Here is an 18,470-nt window from a genome sequence, read left to right as displayed (position 1 = left end):
TCCTCCAATGTCACACCCGCAAACAGCATCCTGCTGTTGCCGACAGGGCCACAATAACACCTGGTTTCATGTAGAAGCTCCAGGACCACCGATACTGTACTGCTCCCGACCACCATTTTGGACTCTAATTTCACAGCACCACGCTTCCACGACTGATCAGGCACCACAGTCGGATGTATGACTGCCAGAGCCACACAAGCCGACACTCTTCTTTGAGACAAGACAACACCGGCACAGTTTACGTTGTTCTGTTACGGGACCGGCTAGCCACTGTAAGCACAAACCTCACCACCAATCAGGAATCCAGGAGAAAACACTCACACCAATCACAAAGCCGTTATGAGGCGTCCCAAGGTTACCGTCACTGGGTCAGTCGGCCGCCCAGTCTACACAACGTCGGGACCCGTGAAAGGGAAAGGAACACCTCAGCTGGGGCGGTGTGCGAGCGGCCGATGGAGACCTTTGTCGGACAACAGAAGAAAAAGGTGCTTTAAATTTGAAATTAAACATCAGCTCAATTAATTTTGAATGGAGACAGTAACAGAACACCAATTCTTTAATTTCTATTAAAATTAGCCACAGCATCCCTAAAATTTAGAAGGTTCGCCGTTCGGTTAAAAACGGAAGCCATTAAATGACAAAGTCAATTCAATAACTCTATCCCACTTCTGACACCAGTGTGAAAATATGTTTCATCCTACCTACTTGTTTGGATGTGTGGCTCTGCAATTAGTCTACTATCCAGCGCTAGTCCGACTCTCCATCGCCTCAGCCCCCGCTCAGCACCGCCCCACAGACAGCGTTTACACATAGAGGTGTTATTATTGAGGATAGGGAAAACACAGATCCACACTCACTACTGATCTCATACTCTCCTCTCAACTACTCTCCTCTAATCCCAACCAGCGCGCCATAGCCAGCGCGGCTGGTTGAACCCGTGTACTTACATCTCAAGCACTGTCCCTGACACTGTGCACGCCAGACACAATCACTGCGAGCGCCCAGCGGCCGTCGGGGTCTCGGCCGACCGGTCGAGATGACCGGAGACTGCGCCTGGAGTCTGGTGACCGGAGACTGGAACTGGAACTGTAGACTCCCTGCTGGAGTCTCCGACTGGAGCCTCCCCACTGGAGACGACTCCCTCTCTGGTAGTGGTGACTGGAGACGACTGAACTGACGTAGCACCGAGCGCACGCTTTTTATATGGCGGTGCCACGGCCAGCCTCGCCCCCTCCCCAGTTCGCCGTCGGGAGGAGGCCCACGTGACACCACCGTCGAGCTGAGCTGGTCCAGGGCGGGGTCGCCTCAGGCCCTCGGCACCCCCGCCCCGTACGTCCCCACCCCGGGCGCTCCTCGTCGGCCGTGACTCGCCCCACCGCGCGGGCTGGCTGCACCGCTGCCCCGGGCGCCGTCGCCGGGCTGCCGTGCCCTTGGTCCACTTTGCCAGGGTCGGCTGGTCCTGAGCCGGCTCCGGCGAGCTGCGGCTTTGCCTCCGGCGTCGCCGTCAGGCCGACCCAGCCTTGGCCGCTCGTTCCGGGTGCTGGCGGCCCCGCGGCTCGGAGTGGCGATGTGAGGGCTGGCCGGTATCTCCAGTTTTCCACAACCCAATACAAGACTCAACAGCCTGGCGAACGAACTCGGGGCACCACTGAGGCCATATGGGCACGTTGTGTATTGCCAAAGCCCAAACGGCAGCGTGATGGACGTTTTGGATCGATCCTCCTTTCGGATGCTCATCTGGTTGTACCCGCTTTTTAGATCGAGCACCGAAAACAAAGAGTTACCTCCCAGGCTGTCAAGAAGGACATCAACCCTTGGGATTGGAAAGGCTGGCACCTGGCACACGCGGTTAAGTTTTCGAAAATCCCCACAAATTCGCACAGAACCGTCTCTTTTCTTCACCAGGACTACCGGTGATGACCAAGTGCCATCAGACGGCTCCAGCACCCCCTGATCTACCATATCCTGCACGCGCTGCTTTACTTCTGTCTCCAGGTGTGGGGGAATTCGTCTGGGAGCTGATCGCACCGGCTTGGCAGTGCCCGTGTCGATTACGTGCTCAACTAGTGAGCAGTGACCAAGCTGGTCTGAGAACAACGAGGGGTACCGGCGCAACAGAGCAAAGAACTTTTCCCGCTGCTGACTCGTTAGCGACACATCAGACAGATCGACCAAATCCTCCAAGGAACCCGCGCCAGAGCTGGGACCATTTGACACCCCATTGTCTGCATCATTCCCCTCCCCTTCAATGGAGAAGTCGGCTTCCATTGATCCTAGGCCCTTGCCCTTAGACACCGAGACCGATGATGACGTCACGTTACGCACCACGACCGGAACACTGCCGCCCGGCTTCACATCAACCAGTCCGTCCAGGAACGTCAACCCACTGACTGCGACGTCGGCAATGAACACAGCCTCTCCCTCAAAATCAGCATCATCGACATGGCCGGGGATCACAACCTCACAGTTTGGGGGTATAGCGTACGTTTCCTGTACAGACACCCTGCACACACGAGTCGTCGGTCGCTCAGGCAACACCGTGGCGACCGGCTGACGGTTCACCTGGTTTGCAGGTGTCAGCTGCTTCGTCGATAAGTCAAGAACAAACGGGTACTGCGCGAAAAAATCCATGCCCAGGAGGCAGTCGATGGGACCGATTTCGTCGGATACAAACACAGAGAGCGGGTATGACACATTATCGATAACAAAATGCACTGCACACCGACCGAGCAGACGCAACGGCTGTTGAGTTGCAGTTTTAGCGGTGACGTCACAACGTTGTAGCTGGGGACGCGCTGAAATCTGATCATAAATCCGCCTGTGAACTATTGTTATAGCACTTCCTGTATCCACAACAAGCTGCGCTGGCACCTTACTAACCTTTGCCTTGACCGTAATGTCCGACGCCGATGCAGCGCAGTTATTCAAAACTCTCGGTCCCGGCGGCCGAGTGACCGGGGAGCGCGCGCGCCGCCCTGAGCGCCCTCCCCTCCGGCGTTTCCCGAGAGGCGGCACGTGCGCTGAACATGGCCCACCTTCCCACAGGCAAAGCACCTGGCTAGACGGAAACGACAATCTGGTTTCCCGTGACCCGTCTCCCCACAACACAGACATATGGGCATTGACACGTCACACTCCTGTCGTCCCCGGGCCCGGTCATGCCTCATCTGTCCCATCCGGTTAGTAGCAGCCAGCTGCAACTCCAGCTGCCCAATGCGGCGCAGAATTTGCTCCAGCACTGATGGTTCTGCAGCCTCGCCTCCCACTTTACGCACCCCCGGTCGCTCTGAGTCCGATCCGGCCGGCCCAGCCTCCGCCTGGTCGGGGGCGGGCTCGGACCGGGCGCCATCGCCGCCCACTGCACACACGCGCTGTCCCTGGCCCACCGGTCCCCGAGACAGACGATCAGCAGCCAGCACGTTTTGCACACTTTTTACGGCTGCATCAAAGGTCACAGATCCCAAAGACACCACTGCATGAGCCAACCGCTGAGGCAAGGCGGCCAGGAAATAGTGAAAGAGATGCGTATCAGGCGAGTGGGCGCCAAACACGGCAGTGACCAGGCCGCGCAGCTGAACAATGAAGGTGTCCAGTGACTGAGCCGTCGGGTCGAATTTGAGCGCCTGCAGCGCGCTGTGGCAGTCCAAGGCGCTAGCGTCCGGGAACACGGCTCCGAGACTGTCTAGCAGAGTGTCGATTGAGCCGTCAGCAGGACGCTCAAACGTGTCGAACGCCTCTCGGGCCGCTCCATCCAGACACAGCGGCAAACAGTTCAGAGTCGCCTCACCCGTGAACGACTGCACGGCACAAAAACTCTTAAAATCCTCTCGGAAACGACGAAATGACCCCCGACCGTCATACCTGGGTGGCGCGAAGTGAGCCATTTCCTCTTGAGATAATCACGACGTCGTCGTAAATCACTGCGTATCACTTGGGGCGTGAAAAAATCAAATGTTTATAAGCTCGCAGCTGATCGGTTCCGTGTCAAACAATTTATCAGGCCAAGACTGTTAGGCCAACACAACCCGGTTCGCAACCACAACCACCGCTGCCACCAATGTAAGACACCTCAGTCTTCAGATACAGCCTCCGGTCTTACTGCATGTCTCTGTATTCCTGTGTTCTCAGCTTGACCGAACACACAACACACAACCAGCCGCGCCTCCGGCCGCGCTCCACACACACACCCTTTGCCCAGCGCTCTGCTCTGCTCTGCTCGCGCGCCGACGCGCGACCGCTTCCCGCCACAGCCGGGAACACGATTTAGCCGTGCATCCTTCACGGCTCTCGGCCACTAAATAATATTATACCTACTTACAAATGCATTTTCAGATGCCCAATATTAAGAAATTTACAAAAGAAAATGGCTGAATCCTATTCAATGGCTTTGCGGCTTTCATGACTTGTTATCTTCTTTACGATGAGCCTGTGGCGATTCTGGCAGTGAGGTAGTTGCAGGTATAGACTTTTGCAGCATTTTAATGCTATCACGTGGTGCATTTTGTAGTAAAGGTAAAAACACATCCTTGACGTCGGCATTTTTCACGGAAAAGTGGCGCGGTGGTGTTTATTTTTCAGTCTGTATAAGGTAAGTTATTGCTAAAAGGGATTTTTTTTTCAACTAAAGAATTAATTTCATGTAGGTGAACTACTGTAAAAGACACATCTTATGTGTAATCGCCTCGCCATTGTATTTGCATGAATGCATTGTCGAAGGGAAGAGTTTCAATTCAATTCTGTTTTGCCTTGATTTCCGACTTTCTGTATGTTAACTAGTGATTACAAAGGACCATCGTAACATCCCTAAGTCGACACCTCCTCATTTTCATTCACAACTTTGGCTTTTGTTATGTAATGCTGACAGGGGCGGATCCAGGAATTTTCGGGAGGGGGGGCGGCAAGTCAAAATAGGGGCGACCTGGCAATCGGGGGGCGCTCCATAGTCGTACAAAGGGGGCGCCAAACCGTCAAAATCGGGAACTAAAAGCCCGCGCCGTGCTAGGGGGGCGTTATCGCGTTCCCCCTCAGGTTTTCGCAAATATCTGAAAAACGGCTGCGCGCAGCGCCGCCATTTTCAGCATACCTTATCATGCATCTTTTTTGCACATGTTGTAAAAATGTCTGACGCGGGTGATGGAAGGTCAGGTCACCAGGTTATGCCAAGTGACCTAGCCTAAGAAAAGTTCAAATGCTTACCATTGCTATACCGAATGAATGATTGCTTTGAACCTTTCAGCGATTGATGAAAGCAACACTATTCATGAAACGTATATCTCGGAATTTCGATATCTTAAGGTCAGGTCAGTTGTGCGACGTCTCCATTAGGTAGGTAGGTATAATTAAGTCTTTGGGAGAAAACTGAAAGGCATCTCTTTTGGACGAGCGCCATTCTAGACAATATCAAGCATTGGGATACATATAAAATTAACACACTGAATAAGAACATTGCACCTAGTGTGACCACTCATTATATCCCAGAGGTCATCCCATGTCATGAAATGTCCGCAGCAGTTTTTTTAAATAACTTTTGATAGATTCAAGCTAGAGAGATAAAAACACCTCAGCTGTGTTCAGCTCGACGACACGCATCGACTGCTATGCAGCATGACCTTTCCCGGTCAGGTCATGACCTTGACCTGAGGTCAAATTCTCAAAATTACCTTTCATAAGGTCAACCTTTAGTTTGTTCGACGTGTCTCGACGACAGAAACGCAATGCTGGCAAACATAATGTCGAGACTCTCTTGAGTCAAAGTTATTGCAGGAAAACATTGTTCGTAAAAAGGCTATTTTTAGAGTCTTTTGCCCTCTGAAGGCTAAACCGTTGACCTGAGGTCAAGTCTGAGCGCAGCTTGCAGAAACACCTTTAAAAGGGCTATCGAATGCGCTTTTCTGCGGCGCTATAGCTCTATTGGTTTCCGAGTTATGTGCCGCTGCTTCGAAAACGGAAAATTTTTTGAAACAGGCAACATTTTACCTTTGATGACCTCTGGTGACCTGACATTCGACCTGACCTAAAAAAATGACCGTTTTGTTTTCGTCCTGTTTTTTGGCGATCTTTCGAATGCCGCTTATCGCGTGTCACTACGCGCCCCAGGAGCCGAGTTAGACGAGGGAGTGTGACCCCCCCCCCCCTCCCCAGCAGGACACGGAAAACTCAGACCACCAGCACGGCACGGGTTAAAAGTCGTAGATGGGCACCGCTACCCTAGCAAAAGATATTAGCAAAAAGGTGGCCTCCATTTACTGGTGCAGTCCTTCTTCTCCCGGTGATGCCCCCTCCTTTTTCTGGAAGCGTCTCACTTATGCTGGTATGCCCCACTTCCCGGGGGCGCCAAACCTCTGCTTGGATCGCCTAATCCATTATGGAGAGACCCACTTTGCTTAAGTCGCCTCATTTCTTCCTTCTAAGAACGACCAATTTGCTGTAGGCGGCCCACTTATCTGGGACGCCCATTTTCTGCTAGAAGTGCCCCTCTTCTTCCTGATGCGTCCCACTTCTACTACGAGTGCACCTTTTCTGTTAGGGCGCCCCTTTGCTGCTGAGGAGTCTTTTTTCTGCTGTGAATAGGGCGGCCCTCTCCTGTTGGGCGACCCCAAATTCTGCTGGAGGCGCCCCACTTCTGCCCAACTTTTGGTGGGGTGCCCCTCTCTTGCAGGGGGCACTTCTCTTTTGCTGGAGACGCCACTCTTGTGGGGACGCCCTTCCACTGCGGGGAACGTCTCTCTTCTGCCAGAGGCACCCCTTTTCTTCTTATGGGGCTCCTGTTTTTTTTTTTCTGGGGCGAGGCGACCCTCTGCTGCTCGGAACGGGGCACGCCTCTCCTTTTACTGGGGCACCTCCCCTCTGCTGAGGTTGCCCTTCCGCTGTCGTCAGGGGCGCCCCTCTTGGTAGAATATACTCCTTTTCTTTTTGTAATGGGGCGCCCCTCTTCTACCGGGGGCGCCCATCTGCTGCTGGGGCGTCTGTCTTCTGCCGGATATTGTCAATGGGGCACCCATATCCTGTTTGGCGGGCCCAAACTCTGCTGGAGGCTCCCCATTTCTGATTAACTTTTGCTGTGGCGCCTCTTCTGCTGGGGCGCCCCTCTTCTGCTTGGGGCGCCCGTCTCCTGCTGGAGACCCCTCTCTTCTGCTGGGGCGCCCGTCTTCTGCCAGTGGCACCCATTTTCTTATTATGGGGCTCCTTTTTTGCTGGGGCGCCCAGCTGCTGTCAGGGCGCCCCTCGTCTCGGAATGGGGGCGCCTCTCTCCTTTTGCTGGGGCGTCGCTCCTCTTCAGGGGGACACGTCTCCTGCTAAGGGTGCCCTTCCGCTGCCAGGGGCGCCCCTCTTGAACAGAAGGTATTTTATATTCTTGTAACGAGACGCCCTCTTCTGCTGGGGGCGCCCATCTGCTGCTGGGGCGACTCTCATCTGCTGGGAATAGGCAATTGGGCGTCACTCTCCTGCTTGGTGAGCCCAACTTCTGCTGGAGGCGCCCTATTTCTGCTGAACCTTTGCTGTGTCGCCGCTCTTCTGCTCGGGGCGCCCTCTCTGCCGCGGGATATGGGCGCCTTTTTCGGATGGCGGGGGGGGGGGGGCGGCCGCCCCCGTCGCCCCCCCCCTGGATCCGCGCCTGAATGCTGATGCTCATGATAAAAAACATGAATTGAGCTTCAATCTTCATCCTGATCCGAAAAGCTGGAAGATTGCATGTTTGATTCTTGAGCCATCAAACTTGACCACCCACCCCTATGTGTGTCACCAGGTGATGGCCTCCCGCCAGGGCTTGTCGCTGTTCGTCGGAAACCTGCCGTGGACAGTGAGCACCCGCGAGCTGCGCTCCTACGTCTCCCAGTTTGGGCCCGTCGCCTGGGCACGTGTGGTCTTCGACCCCAAGACTGGTCTGAGCAAGGTATGCTGATTATTTGGAAAACTCACTTATCTTTTGATACCACAAAGACTGATGAACCTTTTCCTATTCGCAGATGGTTTCCAGGTTTTGCTAAGTTAGAATCTGATTGCATTTGTAATTATGAATCTTTGTCAGTCTGAAATCTAAATCTATCTGAATGAATGTACCTATGTTAAACATTTTTTGTTTAATTGATCAGAGTGCATATCCTGCTGTTAGTCAAACATGTTTGATTTTGTAATGTCTCACAACAGTTGGGAAAGATTATTTAGTTTGCAGTGCACCACTTATTTTGTGTGGCCTAATTTTCTTACCAGATTTTAAGTGATATCTTCTTTTGCTTGCCCATAGACTAATTGAGAACTTGTTAAACTGTTCTCCAATCTTTGCAACCAAGTGTGTTTTGTTGCTTAGGAGTCATTTTACACCTGTCTCTGTTTCCTGTTTTGCAGGGCTATGGCTTTGTGACCATGAAGACCCGCGAGAGCTTCAACGCGTTCATCAACAAACCGGGCCACGTCTTGGAGGGCTCCCATCTATCGGTCAGCGAACGGAAGGGCCCCGGCTCGGAATAGGACGCGCTGAATAGTAGGAAGTAGAAACATAACCCGCTAGTGCGCGGTGCGTGTGATAGTGCTGCCACCTGTGACCATCTGTGAACTATTAGTACGATTTTCCAACGCTAGTCGCCGCCACCATTAACCATGGGCGACCTAGAAAAGGAGATGATCTCCGAAGCGTTCGACGACGCGGCGCGCTGCGTGGAGCTCCTCGCCTCTTCCGGTCGCCTGCCGGACGACGATCTTCTCAGACTATACGCGTGTTACAAGCAGGCCACCTGCGGCGAATGTCGCGGCCAGAGACCGGGCCTGTTCAGCCTCTCCGCACGGCGCAAATTCGACGCCTGGAAATCCCTGGGCGAGATGACGGAACTCGAGGCGAAGCGGCGCTATGTGGAGATCCTCACCGAGCTGCAGCCCAACTGGATGTCTGGCGGGGACGCAGAAACCGTCGGCCAGCCGCGGGGACTTGGTATTGCCGTCTCGACTCCAGTCCGCGCTGAGGAAGATGGCGCCACGGTCGGCGATGACGCGTCCCCTCTGGATCTGGTAAAGGCGGGGAGGTGTGATCTACTATCCCAACGGACGACTTTCGACTGCGAGTCGGCTGACGGAGACGGTCTGCGTCTTCTTCACTGGGCTTCCGACCGAGGTCATGTCGACATAGTTCGTCTGCTGCTCACCAGAGGCGCCACTGTCGACTGCCGTGACGCGGACGGACAGACGCCGCTTCACTACGCGGCTAGCTGCGGGCACACTGAGGTCGCGAGCGTGCTCCTGGAGGCGGGGGCTGACCCGAAGGTGACCGACACGGACGGAGTGACGCCGGCGGAGGGGGCGGAGGGAGAGGTCAGGTCACTGCTGGACCAGGCGGGCAAAACGTGAGGTCAGGATGAACCGTGAGGTCAGGGGTCACGTGAGGTCTGCTCGGCGGTGGACAGTTCCTCGGACAGTCGCTGTGTTCGTCGGATTCAGCGGACTTGATATTGAAATGGAATGAACTTTTTGTTAGATATTCAAACAGGTCAGATGCCCCTTTTGTTACAAACCTTTCTGAAGTAAAGTGAGCCACGTGATGAAAGATTGGTGTTTATGAATAAACTGCCAACACCATTTCCAATTGATGTCACCATTTGCTCGTCGTGAGTGTAATTTGTAAGCGAGACTGGCAGATTTGAAATGATTTCGTGTGCTGCCGTCATCTCCAGTGTGAATGTTGTTTTTGTTTGTGATGTGTGTGCGCCAATCAGATGTGATTCAAGCAAATGGTGCCATGTCTGATGATTGAAGGGGCAATACATGTTTGAATTGAACTACCTGCAATCTTTGGTGACGTATCTCTTCAGATTAAACTGACTAGCTGTGTCTGGCCACGATCACAGTATATTATCTCACTGAAGGGAATCAGACAGGTGGTAGATAGGTTTGCCTTACGAGAGAACATACCAATGGTGCGCAAATGTTGGCTACTAGGCGGAAACATTACTTTTTATTCTATTCTCCGGTTTAGCCCATTCGGCTGGTGGTCACCTCCCGGCTCCGATCTGTTTGTTTACGGCTCACTAGAGGCAAATTTCTACCCATCAGAAAGCAATGAAGCGACTTTCCTTTTAGGTCAGACCCGGCTAAACCCAGCAGTCAGTCCTACATATATTGTCATGCAAGTTCATGAATGCCACACAGGCACACACTATCTGCGCCCCAGCGGCGCGTTTGGTAAAATAGGCACCTTTCTACGGTCACTTTCAGCACTCAATAGTTACAACCATCACTGAGACAATATCCTATATACGGCCTTGATTATGCATAAGCATGGACGTCATCACAGGCTACATAATAGGCACACAAACCAATTACTTGGCAGTCTCACATAAAGAACTCCACATCTCTAACAGCTGATAGGGAATATCAATAAATAGAATTAGTGTTCACGGTCTTTGATAAAAACATAGGCTTTACGTATTCATGTCGCGAGTAAGACCCACTATGATTCGTTGGCGGATAGACTGAGACAACACGAGACCATTATTTGCGAAAGCACGCCGCGTGGCATCAGATCAGCCCAGTTCATTGTGGGGATGCCACACGCGGGGAGAATGACACTAGCAGCTAGCGCTAGTAGCCATTCGCGACTCAGCTAGAACGCATGCTGCAGAGATCAGGCACCACAACCATCACCTTGATACTGAGAGCTGTCGCTTAGCCCAAACTCTCGTTAGTTTTCAGGTGGTGAGAGAGCCAGCTCTCACCGCTCAACAATTAGTTCATCGCTCATCACTCGGTGTTCACTGCTCCAACAGCTCGAAACTCGCCGCTCTAACAGCTCAGAGCTCACCGGCTAATCGGCCTACCGAGCGTACCTGGTCACTGTTCAGTACATCGATTTGATGCAGAGCCAAGTTTTACCCATCGACTCTCATGCAGGCACAGAGCATCACTGAACAACAATCTGCTCTTAGAGTACCCCGGGTTTGTTCAGCATTCACTCGTGTGTAGACAACAGCAGAATATCCGGCTTCATTGGCTCAGGATGATTAGTGTCGTGAGCTGGACATTTGGTGAAGCGTACAACAAACTCCTGCGAGGTGACTGGACGAGGCAGGCAGGCAGCGGTGCGGGAGGTCAAGGTCAAGACAGCTGTGCCGGGGGCGCCAGAGGTCACCGGAAGCACAGCTACCGGGCTATCGCAGGTCGCTACTTGGACGGTTTCCTCTGCTGCGCCTGCTGCAGTTGCCTCTGCAGTAGAAGCCTCTGCTGCTGCTGCGTCAGCGACAGCCTTCCGGTCGGTACCTGCACCACCGAGAAACTCGGCCCTCCCTGCGTCTGGCTCGAGAGGATCACCTGTTGACCCGTGCTGCCGCTCGATGGCTCCGCTTTGAGGTACACCTGCTGCGCGCCCCCGCCAGCCGCCTGGGTGGTCAGGATGACCTGCTGACCCCCGGCTCCCGCCTGAGTGGTGAGGATCATCTGCTGGCCCCCGGCGCCCGACTCGGTCTTTAGGTACACCTGCTGACCCGCCGCTCCCCCCGCCTGGGAGGTAACCAACACGGGTCCGGCTGCGCGGCGACCGGCGACCGCTGAGAGTACCTGGAACTGCGCCGGGCGCTGCAGGCCCACACTGGCCCCCACCGGTGAAGGTAGCGGCGCGGGTGATACCGACTGCCGCGGAGAAGGCGCCGGCCGCAGAGTCTGCGCAGGGGACGGAGGGGAGGTAAGCAGCACGCGCGGGGCGGAGGTCGCAGGAGCTCCACCGACGTTGATGGAAATCGGCGCGCTCATTCCTGGGATCGACACCTGCACGTTGTGGAGACCGGGAATCGTCTGCAGACCTTGCTGGAGATGTTGCAGATTTGTTACATTCACACCGTCAGAGAGTAGGTTACGGATGTTGACGTTAGGCGGAGGTTCAGACTTTTGGAGCAGTCTCGGTGGAGGAGGCGGTGGCGGCGGCGGCGCGGGCTGCGGTTGTACCATCACAGGCTGAGGCTGCGGGGGAGGCTGCGGCTGCTGCTGCTGCGGCGGCTGCGGCGCCGACTGACCGTCCGCCCCGTCAGAGTTGAGCAGACTGTCCAGGTTCTCCAGCTCCGCCAGCAGGTCCCCGCTCTGTACCAGCTGCAGCGCCGTGCTGAGCAGATCCCCGCCGGCCCCCGACACAGCCTGAGGCGGCGGCTGGCTCGGCGCGGCGGGCGGCGGGACCGGGAGACTCTGCGGCACTGCCGGCTGGACGGGCACAGGCGCCGGGGACGGCACTGGACCGGCAGCCGGCACAGAAACGGGCCTCCCCGCCGCCGGTGGAGCGTTCAGTAGCTCGGTCAGGGTCGGATTCTGCCGCTCCACGCGAGTGACCAGATCCGGCCGCGTCGCCGCCGGGTTCGGTACCCGAAATGAGAGCGGTAGCAGCTTCGTACCCGAACCCGTGACCACCGCAGCCGCCGATACTGGCGCTGACGAGGCCACCAGTTTCTCCAGCAGACTGGGACCGACTCCCGCTCCTGCCGCCGGGTTATCAGCGGAAGGTGTATCAGCCAGCAGAGCCTGCAGCCCGGTGGGAGCCTGACGCACCGGCGCCGCGGTGGGAGCGGGAGCGGGGGCGGCGAGACGAGCGGTAGGTAACACCTGCTGTGGAAGAGTCACCTGGATGTGCTGCAACTGACTCTGTAGTAGCTGAGTCATCTGCGTGTTCTGAGCCGACACCTTGATCTGGATAGTCTGAGGCGCGGACACCACCGCCGCCACAGAGCCCTGAGGAGGTAGCGCGGGCGTGGCCGGCTTGTGTGTGGCCACTCGCGCCTGGCCGAGCGCCTGCGCCATCTGGGCGGCCAGCGGCGCCGCGCGGGCCGCCAGCTGGGGCGGGGTGCGCAGCTGTGCCGCCAGCGCCGGGGTGCTACTCCGGGCCAGCGCTACTCTCTGCTGCTGCTGAGCGGCCAGCAGCACCGGCGCGGCAGAGTGAGCCGCCGACGGGAGAGACGTCTGCGACTCTCTCCGCTCGCGCGCGCCGCGAGTCAGCGTCACCCGCGGCGGCTGCCCAACCGCCTGGTGTGTCAGTTTAGCGCTCTTCTTGCCGTACTCGGTGAAGATCTCGATGCACTGTTTGACGTACAGATCTGCGGCCGCGCGACAGCAGAGCGGGAAACGACAGCACGCGCCGCCGCGCCGCCCCTCCTTATAATCACGATCCACATACAACTGTCCGTGATAGGAATCATCCGACGGCCGGAGGTACACGGAGAGCTTCATATGCATCACCCGTCCGCCGCCCCGATCCCACTCCACAGCGTTATCTTCTCGGAGGTGCAGCGACGCGTCCCTGCTCGGTTCAGCAGGGAACTCCTGCCGCCTCGCGCGCTGCCGCACCTCCACTGCCGCCGAGGGGGGCGCCGTCACCACCGGGAGGTCACTGATGGGCGGAAAGCAGCGCGCGCGTTTGGCGGGCGGCGCACCCAGGCGGCCCTTGTCTCGGAGGAACTGGTGTAGCCGCAGAGGGCCGGGTGGGGGAGGCAGCTCGGTGGCACGCCGCCGGCGAGCGGCCGCCGGCTGGCTGCGTCTCTCGGCGGCCCGCCGCAGCGCCGGCGAGTCCAGAGCTCGGTGTGACCACTGCTGGTGGTTGGTGACGAGTCCGACGGCCGGAGATGGGTCCAGGCAGAGCGCCGGGGCGGTGGCCAGCGCGATCCGCGCCTCGATCTGTACCCGCTCCTCGTGTGTGAATTCCCCCTCGGCGAAGATACGGTTCAGATCGGCCAGAATTGTCCGCTGACTGGGCCGCAGGAGAACATACGTTGACGTGCACAGCTCGGGAGACACCGAGCGTCGAAAATCACGCACTTCGGCCACCACGCAGCCAGCCACAAACACCCGACACCCGCTCTGGTCGAGAAGCTCCAACAGCTCACAGGGCAGCTCCTCGTTGTCCAGACACCTCAGCAGCTCCCGCTCCTCGTACCGCAGTCGGAAGGACTCAGCCTCGGAGCCGTCCGGCGCGCGGAGGGCCAGCGAGTAGCCCTCATCCCCCGGATAGAGGTTCACTCGCAGCACACTGAGCCGCTCGCGCTCGGCTAGCACGGCGAGCAGGGGACGTCCGTCCGCTTCGTCGGAGTCGTCTTCGTCGCGCCGGCGACGTCGCCGTTCGGACCAGAGCCGGCTGAGTCGGCCGGCGATGGAGAACCGGCGGCGCGCGGGCAGGGGCAGGCCGGCGCGGGCCTCCTCCAGGGCGCGCTCCGCCTTGGCACTGACGTCCTCCTCGCAGTACATTGTGGTGGCTGTCTCAGTGCAGAGTCGGGTGGTCAGATAGTTCTGCGGAGTACTGGCGATCCTGTGGGTGGAAAGGGTCATCATCAGAAATGAGTCTGTGATTGGACTTCCAGGACTAGGAGATTAATGGCAGAAATATTTGTAAGGAACATAAACTTGTTAATGAAGCAGAAATGCTCTAAGGATTTTATAAACTCCCTAGAATAGCAAGTAATATGTTGCAAGTAATATTCCAAGCAAGTAATATTGACTACATTCCTAAACTTAAAGTTGTATGTTAATGTAAATGGACAAATAAATGGAAGAGCACTTTTGTAAGACAAGACCAGAACACCACGTCCACAACAGCTCAAACTCAACTTGTCCTGTAATCATTAGCGTCGCCACGGGGGGGGCAAGCGGGGCAGCTTGCCCCCCAACCTCGGACCGGGCACCCCCTGAGATCGATACAGATCCGATGAGATTTTGGAGTCGGGAAAAAATGGGGGTACCTTTCTGAGAATGCCTGTGAGGTCAGACTCGGTTTGAGCGTGCAGTTCAAACCATAGTCTGACTCGCAGTCTCCAAAATCTTCAAGACTCCGAGTCCAGACTCGGAAATGTCAATGCTGTGATTCATTACATGTTCCTAGTTCGTTCTTTATTACATTTTACAGCTGATTTTCATAAGTTTTGGAGTGCTGACACAATTTTCGTTCAAAGCGTGAAACGCAATCTTCGGGCCTTTCTCAACTCGTCAAATGTCTGCGACAGGCTCAAGTACCTACCGTACAAGTGTCGCAGGGCTCATGAGCTTGCTTTAAACAAAGGCTCCTAAGGAGCTCCAGTGAGCCCTAAAGAAGCTTTCAGAGGGCCCAAACCGGCCTCTGAAAGTCCCACTGGTGTTCATGTTCTCTGAGGGCCCATACAGGGATCTTTGAGCCTTCGAACATTTCTGAGAACCTTAACTGGCCTCTGATAGTTCAGCCAAATTTTTGAGGCGACAGACTTTGCCAACCCCAAGCCGGCATCTGAGGGGTCACAGCCCACGTGTCCCTCTGAGGTCCGCAACACATGTTTATTATGTCCCTACGTAGGGTCCTTAGGGATTCGACACAGACCCCGAGGGTTCACACTGCTATCCGAGGGCTCCAGGCTCACCCTGGGCCTAGTCTCTTAGCGCCCGCCGCCCACACTGCTTCTGAGGGCCCCACCTTGGGCTCGGAAAGCCCTAAAGCACCACGTACACGTAAATATTTGAGGTGACCCACGTCGATCTCCGGGATCCTAAGCAGGCTTCTGAGAGTCAGCACTGACCCTGAGTGGCCTGAAATGGCCTGGAAGTCACAAACCTATCTCTACGGGATCCCTTGCCGATATGCCGTGCGTTACTTTTGGTTCCGTTTAACAGCTTTTGTTCGCGTTTGCAGCACTTCCCTTCACACGAAAAACGAGAAACTTCTGTTCACACTCGAGTGAACAAAACACTTCATCTCACTGAAGCAAAGATGAATTACTTCCGAATTCCGATTCACACTTCCGACATTCACTCTCCGCCGAATGCCCAACTTAGCTACGATCGGCGGCTGGGATAAGTCCTATGCATTTCACGTAAAACCTCTGCACGCATGCGTGAATGGAGGTTTTAGCGAGGTGATCCGATTAAATGGAGCGTTTTTCACCTCTTAATGGGTAATGATCATGAGCGTCGAGCGTCTGCACAGGGGCCCTCTGCAGTGCGTCGGCAATCGCAGCCACTATAATTCTACCAGTCGTTTTGTTATGAAGTTTCAAAATTTCGAATTTTTCTGTAAAAAATTACATGTCATAGCTAGAAGGAAACCTTTGTCACCATCGGATTCCTCGCACCATTGCACGTCGAATGATATGTAAAACGAGTGAGTAAAGACTGGGGAAAGGCAAGTTTTGACACAAAAGTTGATTTTGCCCCCCCCCCCCCAACCGACAATCTCTGGCGACGCCTATGCCTGTAATGATAAGTCCAGTTAGCAAATTCAAAAACTCTTATGGTTAGGGTAAAAAATCAGTATCTACATTCATTCTGTGCCAGTTGCCAATACTATTCATTTTAAATTAGGACTTGTTTTATAAGAATTTATGAAAAAAAAAATGCTACTTCCATTAAAAACGAAAACACTAAACCTCATTTCCAAACATCAATAATCTTTTATGTCATTCCATATTCCTTCCTCAGCTAAACAACAAATTATTGCACTGTCTTAAAACAATAAATATCATTGCATTTTTAAAGTTGCCTACCTGATAACTTACTTTCAGACTAATAAGAGGCATCATGCACTTTAATTTTAATGTTTAATTAGCATGCCACAATTAAGTCATGGACTTTTAGTTTGACAGGTGTTCTGACTTCTGCTATGGTTGCTTGAAATCATACTGCCTCAGAAAATCATCTGCTTTAGAGATACCGCCTTGGAGATACCTACCTAAATCATGCGGTAGTTGTAATGCAGGCATCACACTGGTCATTTCCTCTTTTAGCACCCTCTAAAAACTGGACAAATTAACAAAATATGAACATGAAAGGAAACAACACACCCTTCTAAGCCTAAAAAGTGAGATCACATCTCAATATTTATATTTTTTCCACAAAAAAATTTATAAGTTACACCGAACCACCCATTGATTCAGGTAAAGTGAGGTTATGTTCGGTAAGGCCTGGTAAGGTCAGGTTAGATTAGGTTTTGTTATTACTGCTTGTAGTGTACCTGATTTTTTTCAAGCGTAAATGATTCTTTGAACAATTATCTAGGCTAATATTTTTTACAATATGGCCTGGTTTCTAATTATTTACAAGTCTAGGGTGCAAAAGGAGGATTTCACCATCACACTTGTGTTTTGCAACCAAGGAGAGGCTCTATACCCAGCAATGCTTCCTATCAAACCAAATCAAACCAAAACTGACCTAACCTTACCTACAACCTACCACATAAAACCTACGGCCTACAACCTTACCTACAGCGCTTCTCCGTGGTTGCAAAAAACAAGTGTGACCTGCTTTACCACTACCAAATCATGCTTGGTTACAAAAGGTATTTGGTGAGCATCTAACTAGTTTATTCTACCTCTATTTTAATGGTATGCTCTTCATAGCTCTGAATGAAATCGTGCTAGTTGTTGTGAAGCACCACTGACATCTTTTGCAACATTTTGGGTAGAACTACCGACTTCCAAAAAAAAAAAAAAAAACAGGTAAATGCAGCTGTTGCCTTCGAGACTCGAGCATTACCTATTCGTTTAGCAAAAATTTACTTTGAAATTGAAATTGAAATGTCCTTTCCCATCATGAATTAACAGCAACTTTCGAGCCTACATGATAAGCTCTCTTGATTTAGTTCGCAGATAAAAAGCATGACAGCGATAAAGCATAAAATTTTGGGAAGAAAGATAAAATTACCCACCAATATTTACGACAAAATAAGGAGAAAAATGCATTGAACAATTCCAGCCACCTCGCCCCACATTCTACACAAATTTACAAATCTCACTTTCAATATCTAAAGGTGTGTTCATGACACAACCCCAACAGCAGATGTAGCTTTGAAATCGAGCTAAACCAAATAGGAAAAGGAATGATATATAATTATTTTTAATAAAGCGAGGTGAAAATCATTTTCATGCTCTTGTAGAAAACTTTTTATGTGATATGAAGACACAAAAAATAAAACAATGCAATGCAGTCTATGCTCAACCGTGAAACAATTGCGAAACGTGAACCGTCCCTTAAAAGTATATGTCGCAAAACCACCAAAATCGTAAGGCTTTTTCAGGACGGGAACAAAACTACTAAATAAAAGACGCTAGGCGATATTATAAAACATGATGCTCGCTGAAGGAAAGTAACCGGCCAACAGTTCTATCGATATAATAGGATTTATAAAACCCTTAGTTTAACCCATGTCCGTCAAGACAGCCCATATTCAGCCCAGATTCAGCCCGGATTCAGCCCAGATTCGGGACACCTCCGATCAAGCTGAAACTCGCACACAATGTAGGCCATGACATGCTCAATCCACAGTCCAAGTCATTCGGTGGCACTCTCAGCCGTTTGACCTACAGAGGTCAGCAAAGGTCACGTGGCCAAAATTTGCACAGCAGATTGTGACCCACCCAGTAGAGCTAGAGCGCTAAAAATGGCACCAATCGACTCGCCAGCATCTAATCTTACTTTCCCAACACTCATTTGACCTCTCAAGGTCATGCAATGACCTAAGGTCATTTGTGGGCTATATCGAAAATACACTTGCACAG

At 53.3% G+C, this 18,470-nt stretch overlaps 2 protein-coding genes across 3 annotated transcripts; one reads left to right on the top strand and one right to left on the bottom strand.

The window, feature by feature from the left end:
• Positions 1-4,495: 4,495 nt before the first annotated feature.
• Positions 4,496-9,767, top strand: LOC122394491 (31 kDa ribonucleoprotein, chloroplastic-like). 2 transcript variants are annotated; one of them, XM_043391385.1, is made up of 3 exons: positions 4,496-4,588; positions 7,748-7,894; positions 8,347-9,767. In XM_043391385.1, the coding sequence occupies exon 3, from the start codon at positions 8,599-8,601 to the stop codon at positions 9,337-9,339; it is 741 nt and encodes a 246-aa protein (XP_043247320.1). In that variant the 5' UTR covers positions 4,496-4,588; positions 7,748-7,894; positions 8,347-8,598; the 3' UTR covers positions 9,340-9,767. The 2 variants fall into 2 exon arrangements, with proteins under 2 accessions (XP_043247320.1, XP_043247321.1); XM_043391386.1 differs by having other exon boundaries at positions 4,520-4,588.
• A 324-nt stretch (positions 9,768-10,091) lies between these two features.
• On the bottom strand, positions 10,092-17,705 carry LOC122394490 (transcription factor SPT20 homolog). Its single transcript, XM_043391384.1, has 2 exons — positions 17,621-17,705; positions 10,092-14,263 (listed from the first exon to the last, which is right to left on the bottom strand). Exon 2 carries the CDS (start codon positions 14,200-14,202, stop codon positions 11,149-11,151), a length of 3,054 nt encoding a protein of 1,017 aa, XP_043247319.1. The 5' UTR covers positions 14,203-14,263; positions 17,621-17,705; the 3' UTR covers positions 10,092-11,148.
• Between the last annotated feature and the right edge of the window lie 765 nt (positions 17,706-18,470).

This window comes from Amphibalanus amphitrite, unplaced genomic scaffold, assembly GCF_019059575.1.
Source record: "Amphibalanus amphitrite isolate SeventyFive unplaced genomic scaffold, NRLGWU_Aamphi_draft 000595F_arrow, whole genome shotgun sequence".
Classification (NCBI taxonomy): domain Eukaryota; kingdom Metazoa; phylum Arthropoda; class Thecostraca; order Balanomorpha; family Balanidae; genus Amphibalanus; species Amphibalanus amphitrite.
Note: the sequence above shows the minus strand (reverse complement) of the source record. Positions and strands in the feature narration are given on the sequence as shown.